Here is an 18060-nt window from a genome sequence, read left to right as displayed (position 1 = left end):
CATCCCTTTCCTTGCCAGGCTCCTTCCTAGCAATCCAGAATCAAGCCTTCTTCCCCCATTCCCTTCCTTTTTAAATATGTTTTTAACAATTCCCAGTACTCAGGAGTGATGAGGTCTCTTTCAAGGTCTGCTGAGCTACAGCTTCAAACAAACATCACTTGCAAAACCAGACCCCAAAAATACAGATGACTCCTAAATAAACCCTCGGCTCAACACGACTTTGCACAAGTCCTCATGTGATGCAGACAAATCTCTCCCAGGAGGCACTTCCATGCCTGGAAGCACTGGAATGACACTGCTAATTGAGACTTACTAACGAAGTAGTCGGAGGTGTAGCGGGATTCGGGATACGTCGTGTTCGCTCCGTTTGCTGGGTATGGTTTTACCTCTTCTGCAAAGAGGAAAGGAAGGAAATGTCACACACTTGTGCTTTGCAAGACTTGTTGTAACACAGAGAGGTCTGAACTTCCTAAAATGCTCCTCTCTGGGTTAAACTGGGACGTTCAAAGGAACAGAAATTAATTAAGAGTTGAAATCCCACAGAAACTTGATGCACTTTGGGAATTCTTGCTGCAGGTATGGCCAGATTTAAAGCAAACCAACCCGACCCAAAGAGCAACAACTTTCTCAATCAGAGGCTCCAGGTGGTTCTGAAACACCAGTTGCATCATTTCCTTGCTTGCCTTGGTCTTTGTTGTCTTCCATCCTCCCGAGGGTTGCTGATCACGCTTCCATGTGTGAGCTCCTGAAAAACCTCACCTTACAAGGGCAGTTGTTTCCCTGAAACCCCCTATTTTTAGACCAGCAGTAGGTGTGTGCAAGGGAGTGGGTAACACATACCAAACCCAGCTCCTCTAAGCCCTAATTAATGCTAATTCCCAGCCTATGCAGCACCTGATGCAGGGAGAACATTCCACATCCAAAAACGCTTTGTCCCACTGTCCATGACCCAACTCCTGGCCCAGACTCCACTGTGTATGTGTGGGCAGGATGCCAAATTTTAGCCTCTCTATAGGCATAATTCACTGGGAAAGAGCACAGAGCACATCAAAGCACAGATTCCCTGCTCCCTGTTGCTTTTTCCAAGCCCTTCGGTGCTCCCGGGCTTGGCGCTGGATTTGCTTTCCCACACAAAAGCTGCTCCTCCCCCGAGCAGTTTTTCCATGAACACCTTTCTCATTCCAACATGGCATTGTGGGCACAGATCCTGGCACGGGAGATTTTCTTTCCTTTGCAGAGGGCAACCAAAACAACCCCCCCCGGGCAGCTCTGGGCTGGGTTTGTCTCTGCCGATGCTCAAGAGGAGCCGAGCGAAGACAACGCACGTTCGCTCGCGAGGAGCCTAATTTTGGTCCCCTCTCCTGGGGATTGCAGGGTGGAAAATATTCCCTAACAAAAGGAGGGTTTGTGCAAACACAGAGAACTAATGAGAAAAGCTCTTTTGCTCTCCCTGTGGTGGCTGCCAAGGCACAGGGTGGGTGACCACAGAGCAGGAGAGCAACCTTGGGCTGCGCTCACACTCACTGCTGGGAACCGAGGGGGTTATTTTAGGCAGAAATTTGGGAAAATATGCCTGAAAATACCCAAATCCAAGCAGGGAAAAGTGGCCCATCTGCTACCTTTTTATAACCCTGAGCAGTCTGTGGTAGGTGAGTCACTCAGAGCTCCCAGGGGAGGTCAGCCCAGGGGACAGCGAGGTCACAGCCTGTCCCAGCACGACCCCAGGGACAGGGGCAGGTAAAGCCAAACATTTTGGGGTTAACCACCACCCCCAGCACCAACACCCCCAAGGGATGCTGGTGGGTGGATGGGGAGGATGGAGAGACAAGTTTGACCCTGATCTCTCCACACATCCCATCCCCAGGAGCAAAGTGCAGCCCCCCAACTCCTCCTGGCTGGGGAAAGACCTGTCAGGGACAACTTTGCACCTTCTGTTTGTGCAGCACCAGCACAGCCCAGGCCTTGGCAGGGGTTGGAGATGAGCTGCCACTGACACGAGCCCTGTGGCCCCCAGGGAACAGAAACCAAGCCTCAGAGTTATTTCTTAGAAGTCCTTGGTTACACCCCAAACACTTCACAGATATTGCCCTGCTGGGAAACGTGCTCAGAACCCACCAGAGGAGAGAGGGCTCAGCTTGTGCAAGAGGGACAAAGTCCCCAGGAAAGCCAAACACAGAGAGGAGATTTCTTGGTTCCCAGGGCTACGCTAAAAGTGTGGAGACACTCAGAAATTCAGCTTTAGCCTTTTCCTGCCTTTTGGAAGAACAGTTACAACAGGAGCAAAGGTTTCCAGCTGCTTTGTGAAAGCTCCTGGCTATCCCAGACCTTTGGTATCCTCAAGACTGCAGTGTCTCAACACCCTGGTGTTTGTCAGTGCTATATGAAAACATGATTCCCACTTTCCTGTGGAATTACAGCTCCAAGTTCATCTCCACGTGTGGGGAATCTACAGGAAGGAGCTGCACACCCAGCTCTGATGCCTCAGCCAGTACCTGCAGCACATCCCACCCCTCTCCAGTGAGTTATAGCCCCAAAAATCACAGAATTACAGAACCACCAAATGGTTTGGCTTGAAATGAGCTTAAAGATCATCTTGTTCCACCCTTCTGTCACCTCCAGGGACACCAGGAAGGTTGTGGGAAGGTACAAGGAATGGCTCATAGCGAGGAGAAATGGGCCTGACCACAAGGTTTTGCTCTGTTTGGTTAAAGTACCTGCTGTTGATGTAAGCACTCAACAAAAAACAAGCCAAAGAAGAAGAACAGCCCAGATAAAGAGTGAGAGAGCAGAAAAACAGCCTGTCCTCCCCAGAGCCTGTGTTTACCTTCTGAAAACCACAGGTAGCAGTAAAATTAGTAATTGGCAATTAGCAGCCATTTGTCAATGGTTTCCTGGAAGGAATAACTGTGCTCCCCCTCCCCTTCCTGCCACCAGGGTCAGTAGGACAGCACAGGGGATGTTCCAGGAAAGCAAAGAGCTCTGCACAAAAAGGAGCTGGAAAAGGAGCCCGGGGGCTGCTGCTCCTGCTCATGGCCCAGGCCAAGGTGTTCAGCTCTTCTCCTGCTCTTTGGAAACAATCCCAGCATTTCCTGGGCATCCAGACACTGAAAATCAACAGCCAAAATCAACCTGTGTGTCCCCAGCCAGTGACAACTGGATGCTGTCACACAGGGACTGGCAGAGATGGCTTCTCCTCCCAAAAATGCCATTTTTGGGATGTGAAACACCCTTTTTGGGACATGAAACACCTTTTTTGGGACACAAAAGAAAGCAAAGCAGCTTCCAATCACCGCTAGGAAACGAGGGTGGGATCTTGGCAGTGTTTTTATGCCCAGTTCTCCTGGAGGAAGCACTAAAATTCACAACAGGAGTTGAACAAGCTGAGGAAAAACGCTCTGGAAAATCCCACCATGGATTCCAGGCAGGCAGAGTGTCCCTGCCCACGGTGGGTTCCTGCCAAGCATCCGGCACAAACGCTCTGCCCCTTTCAAGTAGTGCCAGGATCTGCTTTGCCCACTATCAGTGGGGATGCCCATTTGGAATCCTACTGGAAAGCTGGGCTTTGTAGGATGTTTTTCCTGGCATTAAAGGCCAAGGTGAACACTCAGTGCTCTTTGGAAAGCCCCAAAACCAGGCTGGCCAGGACAGTGGGAATCATTCCCTGCCGAGACTCACAGGCCTCACCTTTCTGCAGGATCTCCAGATGTTCCCAAAGGATGTCTCCCACAAAGTCAGGCGCCAGCTCCAGGAAGCACTCCTTGCCCAGGGCACAGAGGGCAGCTCCATTCATGCAGAACTTCTGGAAATCCACCTCCTTGAGGCTGAACTCGTTGACCGCCCACATCACCCAGTCCCGCACGTGCGTCTCCGTCCACTGCTGGGGATCTGAGGAGGGATCCAAGAGTGAGCAACCACGAGCAGCTTTCCCGGGAAAACAGGGCACAGACAGTGCTCCAGCTGCACAGCCTCAGCCCATGGAGACTGGCAGCCCACTGGCACCAGGGTGGGGAGGGAACACCACACCCAGTTTGGCTCAGCCCCATTGAACACATATTGCAGACAATCAGCTTTGGATTTGTTTGGGACTTCCAATAATCCCATCAGTTCTCTGACTCCCTTCTCCCACCCTTTTTCTCTGATTTTTTGGGTTCTCCCTGTCACCAGTTTGACTTGTTGTACTCCCTGCTGCTTCTCCCTATAGTGGAGATGACTTATCCACGTTTTTCCAGCTGAAGCTGCCGAGAAACAAGGCAGTCCCACCTGAGGAGAACCAACAAAGGGATGGCAGACTTGGAGAATTCATGGAGAATTCCAGGCAGTCTGGCTGGAGGACACAATCCCTGTGGATACCAGGGCTGCTCACTGGGAAGAGCCTGTCTCACCTTTGGGAATTCCCAGCCGCTGCTGCTCCTTGGCGAAGCCGCTGAACGTGGCTTTCAGTGCCTGGGACATCATTTCCTTGCTGCTGGGAGTTAATAAAGGCACATCGGCACATTCCATGTCTGCAAAAGAGCAGGGGAGAGAGATGGCCATGAGGACACAGGAGTGGGAAAGGGGCCAGGAGTCATGCTGGCCAGGTGACACGGTGCACATGGAATGTGCTGCTGGAATTGGACAGCGAGACCTTTCCAGACATCAACCTGCTGGGCTTCATCAGCCCAGGAGTGGCTGGAGCCTGGGACAAAGCTGAGCAGCTCCAGACACCAAGGAAGGCAAAGAATCCCACACCAGGGTGAGCAAGAAAAGAGGGAAAAAAGTATCCCTGAATTCCCGCTCCATTGTCCCAGTCCAGAGACAAACAAGGGGAAAATTAAAGAGTCTTAGAAAATCCTTTATTCCAGAAAATTCTTCCCTGGGAGGGTGGTGAGGCCCTGGCACAGGTTGCCCAGAGAAGCTGTGGCTGCCCCATCCCCAGAAGTGTCCAAGGCCAGGTTGGAGCAACCTGGGCTGGTGGAAGGTGTCCCTGCCCATGGCAGGGGGAGGCACTGGATGGGCTTTAAGGTCCCTTCCAACCCAAACCAGTCCAGGATTCCATGATTCCATGAAAAAGGGAGCTGCCAGCGGGCTGAGAAAGGATGGGGAACCAGCAGAAAACTCATTTGAGGAGGAAGGGAAAACAAAGAGCTGGAAAATCCCTCATTAACCCAGAGCTACATCATGCCTAGCCCGTGGCACCCAATGACAGACCCAGGGGAGTCAGGAAGGACGTGCAGCCACCCTATGGGAGAGAGGGGCCAGGCCAAGCCAGGCCTGCAGTGAGCCCTGAGGAGAAGCAAACCTCATCCTGCTTTTTTTTTTTTATGCCTTTTTCTGATTTGTTTGGAAGGAGGTGGATATTTGTAGCCAAAGAGTTTCACAGACAAAAGCAACTGTTTGAGAAAAAAATTAGAATAAAGGTTTGGCTCTTTTTCCTACTTTATAAGTATTCCTGAAAAACATCTTTGATGGAGAAGGAAAGCCTCCCACAGCCACCATCCCAAAAACTGAACTTTACCGGCCTCATATGGAAATCTTCCCCCTGAGCTTGGTTTAGCACCGTAGCCTAGTGGAAGTTTTTCCATGAAAACTCAGTGGAAAAACGACAACACGGGCAAACTCTTGGGTGTTTTCATGAACATCTGGACATGGACATGAAAAATCAAAGAATTCTCTGTTTTGTGGGAATGCCACCATGGATTTCCATGGCTCTAAGTTCGTTTCAGCTCTGATTTAATGAGCAAAATGCTGGTCAGTGCTTGTTTTAGACAATGTTGAGTGAATCCCTGATAAAATACGGATTCAAGGCTGGACAAGTGCTGCAGTCCCCAGTGCAGCAGAGCTGCTTCCCAGTCTGACCCAGTCAGGGGGTCCTGCTCCACCCACATCCTCCACAGCCAAACTCCTGGGCATCACTTCAAGGCCAAACAACACAATGTGGGGGGTTTTTTTCCAAGTGGGAATCTCAGGGTTGGGCCAATAGGATTATTGGGCACTGGTGGAATCACCATCCCTGGAACTGTTCAAAAGACATGTGGATGTGGCACCTGGGGACGTGGTTGGGTGGTGGGAGGGCAGTGCTGGGGGAATGGTTGGACTGGATGATCTGGGAGGGCTTTTCCAACACAAATGACTGTGATTCCATGGATAAGCTCTGTAGCACAGGGTGAGGGTGACCGTGACCAAAGCAGCCCCAAATCATCCTCTGGATGCAATGAATGCAGTTCCACTGCCAAGCCAAACAGAGCAACTCCTCTGCCTCCATTTCTGCCCCTTCCACCTCTCAGCCCCCACTAAAATCCAGGCTAAAATCAGCCCTTCTCTTTAACCCCCTCCCACCTCAGTCACCAAGGCACTCAAGGAATGATTTGCAGACTCTTTGCTCAGGTAGGACCAGTAAAATTCCTGACCCCAAGTCTCTGGGGACCCAGTTCCTCCCCACATAAATCCAGGATTGCTGCCACAGTGGCAGTATCAGGACCTTCGAAAGAAAATCCCACATTCAAGGGCTATTTGGCAAATTACACTTCATTATTTACTGGATTTGGCTGGAGAGGGCACGGAAAAATGAGCAGCCACCCTTGTTATCTCTGTTCCCCATCTGCTGCCTCCAGATAACACTGGGAGAAAGTGGTTCAGTGCCCCTTTCCCTTCATCCTCATGTTACATTTTAATGCTTTGCTTTCTGTGGTTTCAGGGACCACCCAGGAATCCCTCCCCTCCTTGCCTGGTTAAACAGCAGCTCCTGCTCCCGCCTGCCATGGGAAGATGAGTCAGAGTCGGGCTGAGAAAACAGTTCTAACCCCAATTTTTACACTGAATCACTCGTGAAAACCTGTGTGGAGGTGACTTCCTTAGGCGAGACACCACGAGCAGGGCGAGGGAGGTGAAAAAACGTGGGTTTATCTCTGCAACAGCAAATATCTCTCCCTGATCCCCCCTGTTTTCTCCTGCAGGGTCCGTGGGGTTGGGTTTGTTCAGACCCAGAATCAATTTTTCAGTAGCGGGGGGATAAGGTTTCGGTTTAGGAAGGTGAACGCTGAGCTCTGCACAAACAACATGTCAAAACAGGGGAGACTTAAAAGTGATTCCCAGGGAGAGGTCATGGAGAAGCAAACAGTCTGTTTTCAAATAAAAAAAACCCCATGCCAGAGGAGGGTTTCTATTTAAACACCAAAAGCAGCCCAAATGTGCATTTCAAGGCTTCTCCTTGAAGACATGTTGTACTCGGCAGATTTAGGGTTGAAACATCATCTATTTTTTCCTGTTAAATCGTAGCTGCTTGTTCACATTTCTGCAGAGGACAGAGCAGCCCCAAAGCCCTGAGCCTGCAAAGGCTCCCTGAAGCCTTGGTTTGGTCAACGGGGTCCCACAGCTCTGTAAAACTCACATGGGTAAAACCAAACGTGGGTGAAAAGCTCTGCAGACGTGTTTGTGGGCAAGGCTTGGCTTTGTGACCTGAGAAACACATGGGGGATGGAGAGTTTTTAATCTAAATTCTGTCTCTGCTGGTTTGGAGATACAGAAGTGTATGAGGAGCATGATGGGCTTCACCCAGCTCTGCATGGTGTAACTTGGGGTGTTCTGTGCAGGGCCAGGAGCTGGACTGGATGATCCCTGTGGGTCCCTTCCAAACAATTATAATTCCATGAGCTTTGCTGGGTGCTGGGTGCATGGGGAGTTCCTTCCCATGGAGGAGAATCCAGCCTTGGTGATGTCCTCCAGCCATTCACCTCCACTTTGGGATTCCTAAAGCTCAGAGCCCAGCACAGCTTCGGGAACAAAAGCAACAAGCCAGGCTTAGCACGCCTGGTTTCAGCTTTCCCTGCCATCTGAAACCTGTTTCCAAGAGTTTGATCAAATCTTGCCCAAATCAAACACGTCCCTTTGCACCCCTCCTGCTGCCCACAGAGCACACACACCAGGGACAGAGCCAGCCCCGGGCAAACAGAGCACACACAGAGCACACAGAGCACACACAGCACACACAGAGCACACACACAGCACACACAGAGCACACACACAGCACACACACAGCACACACACAGCACACACAGCACACACAGAGCACACACACCAGGGACAGAGCCAGCCCTGGGCCCACAGAGCACACACAGCACACACACAGCACACACACAGCACACACACAGCACACACACAGCACACACACAGCACACACAGCAGACACAGAGCACACACACAGCACACACACAGAGCATACAGAGCACACACACAGCACACACAGAGCACACACAGAGCACACACACAGAGCACACAGAGCACACACAGCACACACACAGCACACACACAGAGCACACACAGAGCACACACAGCACACACAGAGCACACACAGAGCACACACAGCACACACACAGAGCACACACAGAGCACACACAGCACACACACAGCACACACACAGCACACACAGCACACACACAGAGCACACACAGAGCACACACAGCACACACAGAGCACACACAGAGCACACACAGCACACACACAGAGCACACACAGAGCACACACAGCACACACACAGAGCACACAGAGCACACACAGCACACACAGAGCACACACAGAGCACACACAGAGCACACACAGCACACACACAGCACACACAGCACACACACAGCACACACAGAGCACACAGAGCACACACAGAGCACACACAGAGCACACACAGAGCACACACACAGCACACACAGCACACACACAGCACACACAGAGCACACACACAGAGCACACAGAGCACACACACAGCACACACAGAGCACACACAGAGCACACACAGAGCACACACACAGCACACACAGCACACACAGAGCACACACACAGAGCACACACAGAGCACACACACAGAGCACACACACAGAGCACACAGAGCACACACAGAGCACACACAGCACACACACAGCACACACAGAGCACACACAGAGCACACACAGCACACACACAGCACACACAGCACACACAGAGCACACACAGAGCACACACAGCACACACACAGCACACACACAGCACACACAGCACACACAGCACACACAGAGCACACACAGCACACACACAGCACACACAGAGCACACACACAGAGCACACACAGCACACACACAGCACACACAGCACACACAGCACACACAGAGCACACACACAGAGCACACACAGCACACACACACACAGAGCACACACAGAGCCAGCCCCGGGCCCGGCTGTTCCACTGAGCTCAGCTTAGAGAGTTCAGGGCTTTAATGGCCAAAGCCAGCGCAGCAGCAGGGCCCAGGCGAGCTGGGTCTGCTGGCTGAGCTCATGAGGCCCATCAAAGCCTCCCTGCCACGGCTGCCACGTGCACTTGGCTGCCTGGATGCCACGTCCTCCCTCTGCACCCCTGCCCCGACAGGGAACTGCCTTTGATTTTCCTCCTGGGAGAGCGGGCAGGGTGTGAGGGGTTGATTTTTAAGTACTACCAGGAGCTGCAGTCGCCCTGGAAAATTGTGTCACCAGCAGCTCCAGCATCTGTGCAGCAGAGAGAAGTGATTTGCCTCACACAAGGGAGGCAGAGAGGGACAACTTCTCATCTGGCCACAGTTTTCCAAAGCTTCACCAAACCACAGAACCCTCCAGCTCCCTGATATCCCTGGGAATGGGACTTTGGACAGACAAGAGGATAATGACAACTCTGACATCCCCTCTGTACCCCAGATGGGTTCTGCTGAGGGGGACCTGCCCAAACCCCCAAACCCCACGTGGCACACGGAGCCTGAGAAAACCCGCAGCAGAGAGGCCGAGATCACCGAGTTCATCCCCCAGCCAAATTCCCACTCTGCTCTAACCAGGCTCCACTTGGATAAACTATTTCCACACATCTGATCTTATTAAAGGCCTGGGATTTACAAACTTTAGGGATTTTGACCTTAAAACGCAAGAACCTCCTCTGCAGGCCAGAGCAGCTGATTGCACAAGGGCAAGAAATGGAAAATAAAGAAGATGCTCTGAGCACAGGGATGGGAGCAAAGGCATCTGTCATTCGAGTTCCCACTCGGGGTCACTGACTCCTCAAAGCTCCCCTCGGCCACTCACTTTTTTTTTCCATCTCAGCCCCAGTGTGTCCTTGTCTGGTGTCCTGTGTGGAAATGGGTGTACAGAGGGTCAGAGTGGAGCCACCTGACCCCGCAGCCACCTCGGAGGGATGGACACCAAGGTCAGGAACCCAGCGTGCCCAGTGTCCCCCTCCTCCTCCTCCCAGGCCCAGAGCATGAGGAGAACACGGGGATTGCAGGGTGGCTTGACAGAGGTCCAGGGACAAGGGGGAAAAATGGCTTTGGAATGAAATAGGATAGATTTAGATGAGATTTTAGGAAGATATTCTTCCCTGTGAGGCTGGGGAGGCCCTGGCACAGGTTGCCCAGAGAAGCTGTGGCTGCCCCAACCCTGAAAGTGTCCAAGGCCAGGTTGGAGCAGCCTGGGCTAGTGGAAGGTGTCCCTGCCCAGGGCAGGGGGTGGGACTGGATGAGCTTTAAGGTCCCTTCCAACCCAAACCCTTCTGGGATTCCATGATTAAGTCTGGGAGAAGACGGTTGGTTTCAAATGAGAACATTTGATGAGAGTCATGAAAAATCATCCCTTGGGACTGTGCATCCAAGGGCTTTCTGAATTTGTGCCCACCTCCCTCAAAACACCTCAGGCCTTGAGCCCTGAGGCAGCTGAGATCCTCCCTGAGTCCATTTGGAGCTGCCCACAATCCAGGACATCCCTCCACCATGGGATGAGCGCAGTGGAGCAGGAGGAGTTTCTCAGAGCCTCTGCAGAGCCTCTGCAAACAGGGCTTTGCTCCTTTCCCCTCTTCCCACGAGCCCACAGTGAGCCCATGAGCACCAAACCCCTGGATCCCTCCACCTCCAGCCCACCCCAAGCCTGACATTGTCCATGCTGAGCCCCCTCCACCCCATCCCGAGGATCCAAACCAGGGCAGAGTCAGGGATGGGGGAAGCTGAAACACGGATTACCCGATGTCCCCCAGCTGGGGACGCCCTCTTTAACACAGAGAATGAAAAGAAATACATTCCTTAAGAGGAAATACATTTCCTTGCAAAAAACCTTTTTGGATAAATTCTAAATTTCTGCTACAGTTGCACTCAAGCTTTGTATGGCATTGTCAGTGAGAGACAAGTTCTCTAAATATACACAAATATGGTTTGCTTGCTACTTTATTTGAACTTATTTAACCTGCCTGACCCACAGCAATCATCCATTAGGCTGATTTTAATGTGCAGCCTTAATTATCTTAGAATCATAAAATTATCATAGAATTATCTAAATTATCATAGAATGGCTTGGGTTGAAGGAGACCTTAAAGATCATCTTGTTCCAACCTCCCTGCCATGTGCAGGGGACCTTCCCCCAGCCCCCTGAATGGTTACTCCAACCTCGTGGATGGTGACTCCAATCTAGTGGATGGTTCCTCCAAGCCCTGAGTTTCTCAGAGCCTCTGCAAGGACCAACATGGGTTTGCTGTCCCTGCCTCTTCCCACGAGCCCACAGTGAGCCCATGAGCACCAGAGCCCTGGATCCCTCCAGCTCCAGCCTGACACTGCCCCAGCTCATCCCCCACCGCGCTGAGACCCCTCCAGCCCAGCCCAGCCCAGCCCAGCCCAGCCCATCCCACCCCATCCTATCCCATCCCACCCCATCCCACCCCATCCTATCCCATCCCACCCCATCCCATCCCATCCCATCCCATCCCATCCCATCCCATCCCATCCCACCCCATCCCATCCCACCCCATCCCATCCTATCTCATCCCATCCCATCCCATCCCGAGGATCCAGCCCAGGGACAGGGGAAGCTGAAGCGCACGTTTCCCAATGTCCCCCGGCTGGGAAGGTTCAGCAGCAGAGAAACCTTTCTCAGGACCAGAGGAGGCTGAGGGGAGAGGGGGGCCTGGAGCCCAGACCCTTCCCACGCTCCCCTCCGAGGCGGTGGGCACCGCGGGGGCACCGTGGGGGCACCCCGGCCCCAGCTCAGGTTTCCAGCCCCAGCAGGCACCTCCAGCCCCCTCGGGCAGCTCTGCCTTTCCCAGGTGCCCCCGCCCTGGAGCAGGGGCAAATCACCCCGGCTGAGCCCCCTGTTATTTAGGCAGGATTAGGCAAAAATTTGTGTGCACTTTTGAACTGTTTTCACAAGCGCTGCCTCTCACTCCCACGCAGGAAGCAGGAGAGGAGCCGGCCTGTTCCAATTAGGGCTCCTCGGACCCAAAGGGCAGCGAAATGCAACGGGGGGAAAGGGAAAGTGGGACGGAAAGCTGGGAAAAAAGGGACCACAAGGAAATCTGGGAAGCGGGGACAGATGGGGAGCAGGGCTGAGCACAGGGAGATGGGATGGGAGCAGAAGGGGAGGTTTGGTTCCCCTTCCTGCAGCAACTCGCCAGAGACCGGCCCTGCTTCCCTCTGCTTAAAAGGCGCAGACATTTGCTATTTTAATTTAAAATAAATATATTTCTTTTAAAAAAAAAAAGAAAGGAAAAGAAAAATAAGTCCTTTTTTTCTCTCCTTCAAGCAGCGAAAAATAAATACTCTGAGATGAAAGCTGAGCTTCAAGAGAAAAAACAAGAGAGGAAACCGAAAGCCCACAGTGCTTAGAGCTGCAGAAAGCCCAACAAAGCCAGCTTTTTTCCGGCCTTCAGCAGCTTTCTTATGGAGATGTGGTGTGTCATGGGGGCCAGCTCTTCCCCTAAGAAAAGGGTTTGAAAAGTGCATATCTCTAAATGCATTTCTTCCCAAAGTTTGGACTCTCAGCACCTCGAGGGAGAGGGAGAGGTGTTGGGATGCTCCACTCAGCTCCAGGCTTTGGGCACAAAAGCAGAATGGAAACACCTCTCTTGGGTGCAAGGTGGGCGCTTGAGGGAGATGTGCCCACGAGGAAAACTGCACATGGAGCAACCCCAGGGTGAGGGAGGGCTGGTTTGGGCTCTGGGTATCCTCAGCAGGTGAAGGATGCTGCAGCCACCACCCCCAAGTCATTCAGGCTCCTTCTCCTGCCTCTCCCTCTCTCCCAGCTTTACAATGTGGGTGCTGGCCAGCAATCCTGGGAAAGCAGCATCCCTAAGAGTCCCAGAAGGTCACAGGGAACAGCCTGATGGTCACCTTGCTCCATCCTCCCCACTTCTGTGGGAGAGAGGAGGGAATGAAGTGCTAGAGAAAGCCCAGAGCAAAACCACAGCACTTGAGTCAAGGCTGCAATTACAGCAAAGCTGCCCAGCTCAGCACAGGGACAGGGCCTGCAGCTCCTCTCCCTGCAGCAGCTCAGGGCAGGGCTGCCCTTGCCTGGGAATTGGCTGCATCCTCCCCATTTCAGCCCCTGGAAGGAGCACAGATGGATAAGAGCAAGCCCCAGGGAGATGTGGCCACCTCTGGGGTTGGGGAATGTGGCCACGGTCTAACTGCTCATCAGGACTCTCGGAAGCTTTCAGCAGGAAGATCTTTCATCAAGGAAAGTTTCAGCATTATTGTCCAGAGAAGCTGTGGCTGCCCCATCCCTGGAAGTGTCCAAGACCAGGTTGGATGGGGCTTGGAGCAACCTGGGCTAGTGGAAGGTGTCCCTGCCCATGGCAGGGGGTGAAAAAAAATGGTCTTTAATTTCCCTTCCCACCCAAACCGGTCTGGGATTCCATGATTCCGTGATTCCATGATTCAGAGAATCAGAATTCCAGGCTCTGGCCAGTGAGGAGAGGGGGCTGTGGAAATGGTTCACCTATTACAGTCATCAATGAAACCATTTTGCCCTAAATCTCCTCTGTGAGATTCCATTCTTCCTGATTTTCCAGCTCTTTCCCTCTGGCAGCTCTCCTCAGAGGATGGAGCAGAAAGCTCTTCCATCAAGGAAAATCTCAGCATTGTTGCCCAGAGAAGCTGTGGCTGCCTCGTTCCTGGAAGTGTCCAAGGCCAGGCTGGACACTGGTGGAAGGTGTCCCTGCCCATGGAATGAGATGAGCTCTGCTGTCCCTTCCAACCCAAACCATTCTGGGATTGCATGGTTCTAAGCTGAGGTGCTACAGGGTGGTTTAGCCCCAGCACCACTGTGAGCACAGCTCCAGACCCTCCCACACTGGTGAACACTCTTGAACCAGCTCCAAACCTCTCTTTAAAAGTCACTTTAGATTTAACAGCATCACAACTAAAATCTTCCACAAGCCTTTCCCAAACCCTGCACCCTGATGGCAGAGTCCAGAGTTAATTAAACCCCTGCAGAGGGTGAACTGCAGGTTGGACACAGCCGGAGCAGGGGCTGCAGCCAGCAGGAACAAACTCCCGTGCCCAAACCCCTCCTGCCAGGGAGCCAAAGCCGGAGTCAAAGCCTTTTCAGCAGCCTTAACGCCCTTCACCCTCCTGCTTTCCCGAGGGACCATCGAGGCCCCTCTGGAGACAGGATTAGCATCTCCCTCTCAGGCTCGTTTGCCTCGGCTCATTCCTCAGCAGGGCCGGGAGGACACTCCCAGCGCGGTGCAAACCTGTGAGCCACGGCTTCCCCCGGGATAATGCGCCCTAATCCCCGCTAACTACCCGCTAAAGAGCTCTAATCCCGGGCACCGGCACTCACCAGCCGGGCTGGGCTCAGCAGAGCCCGTCACGGACACCCGGCCCCCCGAAAGGAGGTCAAGTGCAAAGAGCCAGCCCAGGTCATGCCCCAGGCAGCTGCACCACCTCTGGGAGATGCTCCTCTGAGACCCACCCAGCTCCTCACACCCCACACGCCTCCAGCTGCTCCACAGAAACGGGAGAAAACGGGCAAAAACCCCTCCGAGCGCACCAGCAGATGTTCATGGCTCTTGGCACGGTGCCCGAGGCATTCCCAGGGTGCCTGAGGGATGGACACGGCCACCAGGAGCCTCTGGGAATTCCTGGGGCTGGGCTGGGAGCCCTCAAGGCTTCACCACCCGAGAGGCTTCCACAGCCACAGGAGCACAGCTTGAGCCCTCCAGAGCAACCTCAGAGCAACCCCAGAGCAACCCCAAAGCAACCCCAGAGCAATGCCAGAGCAATGCCAGGCTGGGCTGCACTTCCACAGCCACAGGAGCACAGCTTGAGCCCTCCAGAGCAACCCCAGAGCAACCCCAGAGCAACTCCAGAGCAATGCCAGAGCAATGCCAGAGCAATGCCAGGCTGGGCTGCACTTCCACAGCCACAGGAGAACAGCCTGAGCCCTCCTAGAGCAATGCCATGTGGGGCACCAGCACTCCAGGGAGGAGACAGTGGGCTGGGTCATCCCCACCCACCTGCAAGAGCTCCCATTTCTCTCATGCCAGGTTAAAAGCAGGAATCCTGCTCTTGTCACCTTGAATCTTTGGCTGGTGATGCCATTTCTGGCATCTTTGATGAAGGAGGGATGGGACTGCAGGATTTACCCAAAGAGAAGGATGTATCCCAGTACCCTGAGACAGGTTTTTCCTGGGCTGCAGAAGCACATGGGATGCTACCAAGGAACTACTGTAATCACACCAGGCAGTTCAGATGGAGCATTTCTCCTCCAAACAAACCCTCACTCTCTCCTCCAGATTTTAATCTCCCTCTTCATCATCCAGGGACAGGGACAGACACAAAGGGAGTTCAGCTCCAACACCTCCAGCTGCTGCTCCAGGCTGGGGCTGCCAACAGTCTCCCAGCAAGGGAGAGCAGGGATTTTGCAAGGCCTGGGTTGAGGATAATTGGCAGAACATTGTGCAGGAAGATGCTGTCAGGATGGGAAGTGTGAAAGGGAAGGCTGAGATCTCTTGGCAGGGCTGTCCCTTCGCAGCAGGGGGAAGGGCCAAGGAGCCTTCACTCATGCTGAGCTCTTTCATCACCCCACAGAGACATCCCAAGCCCTCCAAGTGGGCTCAAACACACCTGAGGAACATGCTGAGCCAACATATTTGGGGAGCTGCTACATGTGACCTCCCAGCTCAGGGTGGTTTCATCCCACAGTCCTGCTGATCCATGGGAAGTGGCTCCATGCCCCAATTATTGTGGTACCCATCCCCATGACATGACACACTTCTGATGTAGATGTCCCTGCTGCTGGGAACACACTGATCCTGAAAAGGAGCCTCTCAATTATCCTTGCCTTGGGAAGGGATTAGACATGCAGACACTCAGCCAAACCCCTCCAATCCGTCTGTCCCAAGGAATTCCCCAACCTTCCCTTGATTTTCCTGCCTAGACTGATGTCTCTGAGTCCTGACCTCAGCCTCGTCCCCAGGCTGAGTCAATGCCACGTCACAGCAGACACGAGGGGCCCACATGGCAGGACACAGTCTGAGGTGCCCTGGAGCTGAGATGAACAACCCTTGAAATATCTCCATCCACATCAAACTCACTCCCCTTGCCTCCCCAGCTCTCCCATTCACACCCCAGGAATGTTGCAGCTGGAAGGGCTGGACCTGCTGGTGTCCATCCACCCAGAGTGCCTTTGGTCACGAGGGGAAGGGATTCCTCAAGCCTGGACTTCTACCCATGATGCAGGGAGCAGGGAGCAGTGATGCAGAAGGATCAGAGGATGAGGAAAGGAGGCTGGGCAGTCCTGGGTCACCTCCCATAACACGCCAGGCAAACCTCACCACAGCCCTGAGCAGCTGCAGATTCCTGCCCAACCCACCCCCACCTCCACAGCCTCCTCGGCCACCCCTTCGCCCCAGGGCAGTGCCAGCCAGACATTGCACAGCCACAACAAACACGGCATTGCTCAATGGGAGGGGCAAGCTGCAGCGTGTCACACCACCCTAGATCACAGAGGGATCGTGTCACACCCCCTGGATCACAGAGGGATCGTGTCACACCCCCTGGATCGCAGAGGGATCGTGTCACACCCCCTGGATCACAGAGGGATCGTGTCACACCACCCTGGATCACAGAGGGATCATGTCACACCACCCTGGATTGCAGAGGGATCTTGTCACATCCCCCTGGATCACAGAGGGATCATGTCACACCCCCCTGGATTGCAGAGGGATCTTGTCACATCCCCCTGGATCACAGAGGGATCGTGTCACACCCCCCTGGATTGCAGAGGGATCTTGTCACATCCCCCTGGATCACAGAGGGATCATGTCACACCCCCCTGGATCACAGAGGGATCATGTCACACCACCCTAGTTCACAAAGAGATCGTTTCACAATTCCCTGGATCACAGAGGGGAGATCGTTTCACAATCCCCTGGATCACAGAGGGATCACAGAGGGATTGTGTCACACCCTCTGGATCACAGAGGGATCACAGAGGGATCGTGTCACACCCTCTGGATCACAGAGGGATCACAGAGGGATAGTGTCACACCCTCTGGATTGCATAGGGATGGTGTCACAGCCCCTGGATCGCAGAGGGATCACAGGGGGATCGTGTCACACCCTCTGGATTGCATAGGGATGGTGTCACAGCCCCTGGATCACAGAGGGATCACAGAGGGATCGTGTCACACCCTCTGGATTGCATAGGGATGGTGTCACAGCCCCTGGATCGCAGAGGGATCATGTCACACCCCCCTGGATCACAGAGGGATCGTGTCACACCACCCTGGATCACAGAGGGATCGTTTCACAATCCCCTGGATCACAGAGGGATCTTGTCACACCACCCTGGATCACAGAGGGATCTTGTCACACCCCCTGGATCACAGAGGGATCATGTCACACCCCTCTGGATCACAGAGGGATCACAGAGGGATAGTGTCACACCCTCTGGATTGCATAGGGATGGTGTCACAGCCCCTGGATCACAGAGGGATCACAGAGGGATCGTGTCACACCCTCTGGATTGCATAGGGATGGTGTCACAGCCCCTGGATCGCAGAGGGATCGCTGCTGCCATGCCCAGAGAAAGCCCTTGCTCTGATATCAGCCTTTGACAGCATCTCTTTGTTTTTCCATCCATCTGGGAGTGCTCTGGCTCTGCCCAGGAAACACTGGCAGCACTCCACGGGTATGTGCAGAGGAGGAGAAGGAGCCCAAGAGCTTCACCCCGTGCTCACCTGGTGACTGTCAGGTCCCCATGTCCCTCACCCCTTCCTGCCCAAGGACCTGCCACCACACACAGGGACTCCAGGTCCACCCTCCCCACCATCCC

General features: G+C 53.5%; 1 protein-coding gene across 3 annotated transcripts in view; it reads right to left on the bottom strand.

Annotated features, from left to right (window-relative positions):
* The window catches only part of ETS1 (ETS proto-oncogene 1, transcription factor), an 84556-nt gene that overhangs the window by 21676 nt on the left and 44820 nt on the right, over positions 1-18060 (bottom strand). For all 3 annotated transcript variants that reach the window (XM_051812445.1, XM_051812446.1, XM_051812447.1), the window contains 3 exons: positions 4383-4502; positions 3685-3885; positions 314-391 (listed from right to left, as the gene is read on the bottom strand). In XM_051812445.1, coding sequence (XP_051668405.1) covers positions 314-391; positions 3685-3885; positions 4383-4502 — 399 coding nt within the window. The remainder of the gene's footprint in view (positions 1-313; positions 392-3684; positions 3886-4382; positions 4503-18060) is intronic.

Source organism: Manacus candei, unplaced genomic scaffold (genome assembly GCF_025592945.1).
Source record: "Manacus candei isolate 608988 ecotype Guabito, Panama unplaced genomic scaffold, ASM2559294v1 h1tg000086l, whole genome shotgun sequence".
In the NCBI taxonomy this organism is placed as follows: domain Eukaryota; kingdom Metazoa; phylum Chordata; class Aves; order Passeriformes; family Pipridae; genus Manacus; species Manacus candei.
The sequence above is the reverse complement of the archived record's forward strand: the minus strand, read 5'-3'. Positions and strand labels throughout refer to the sequence as shown.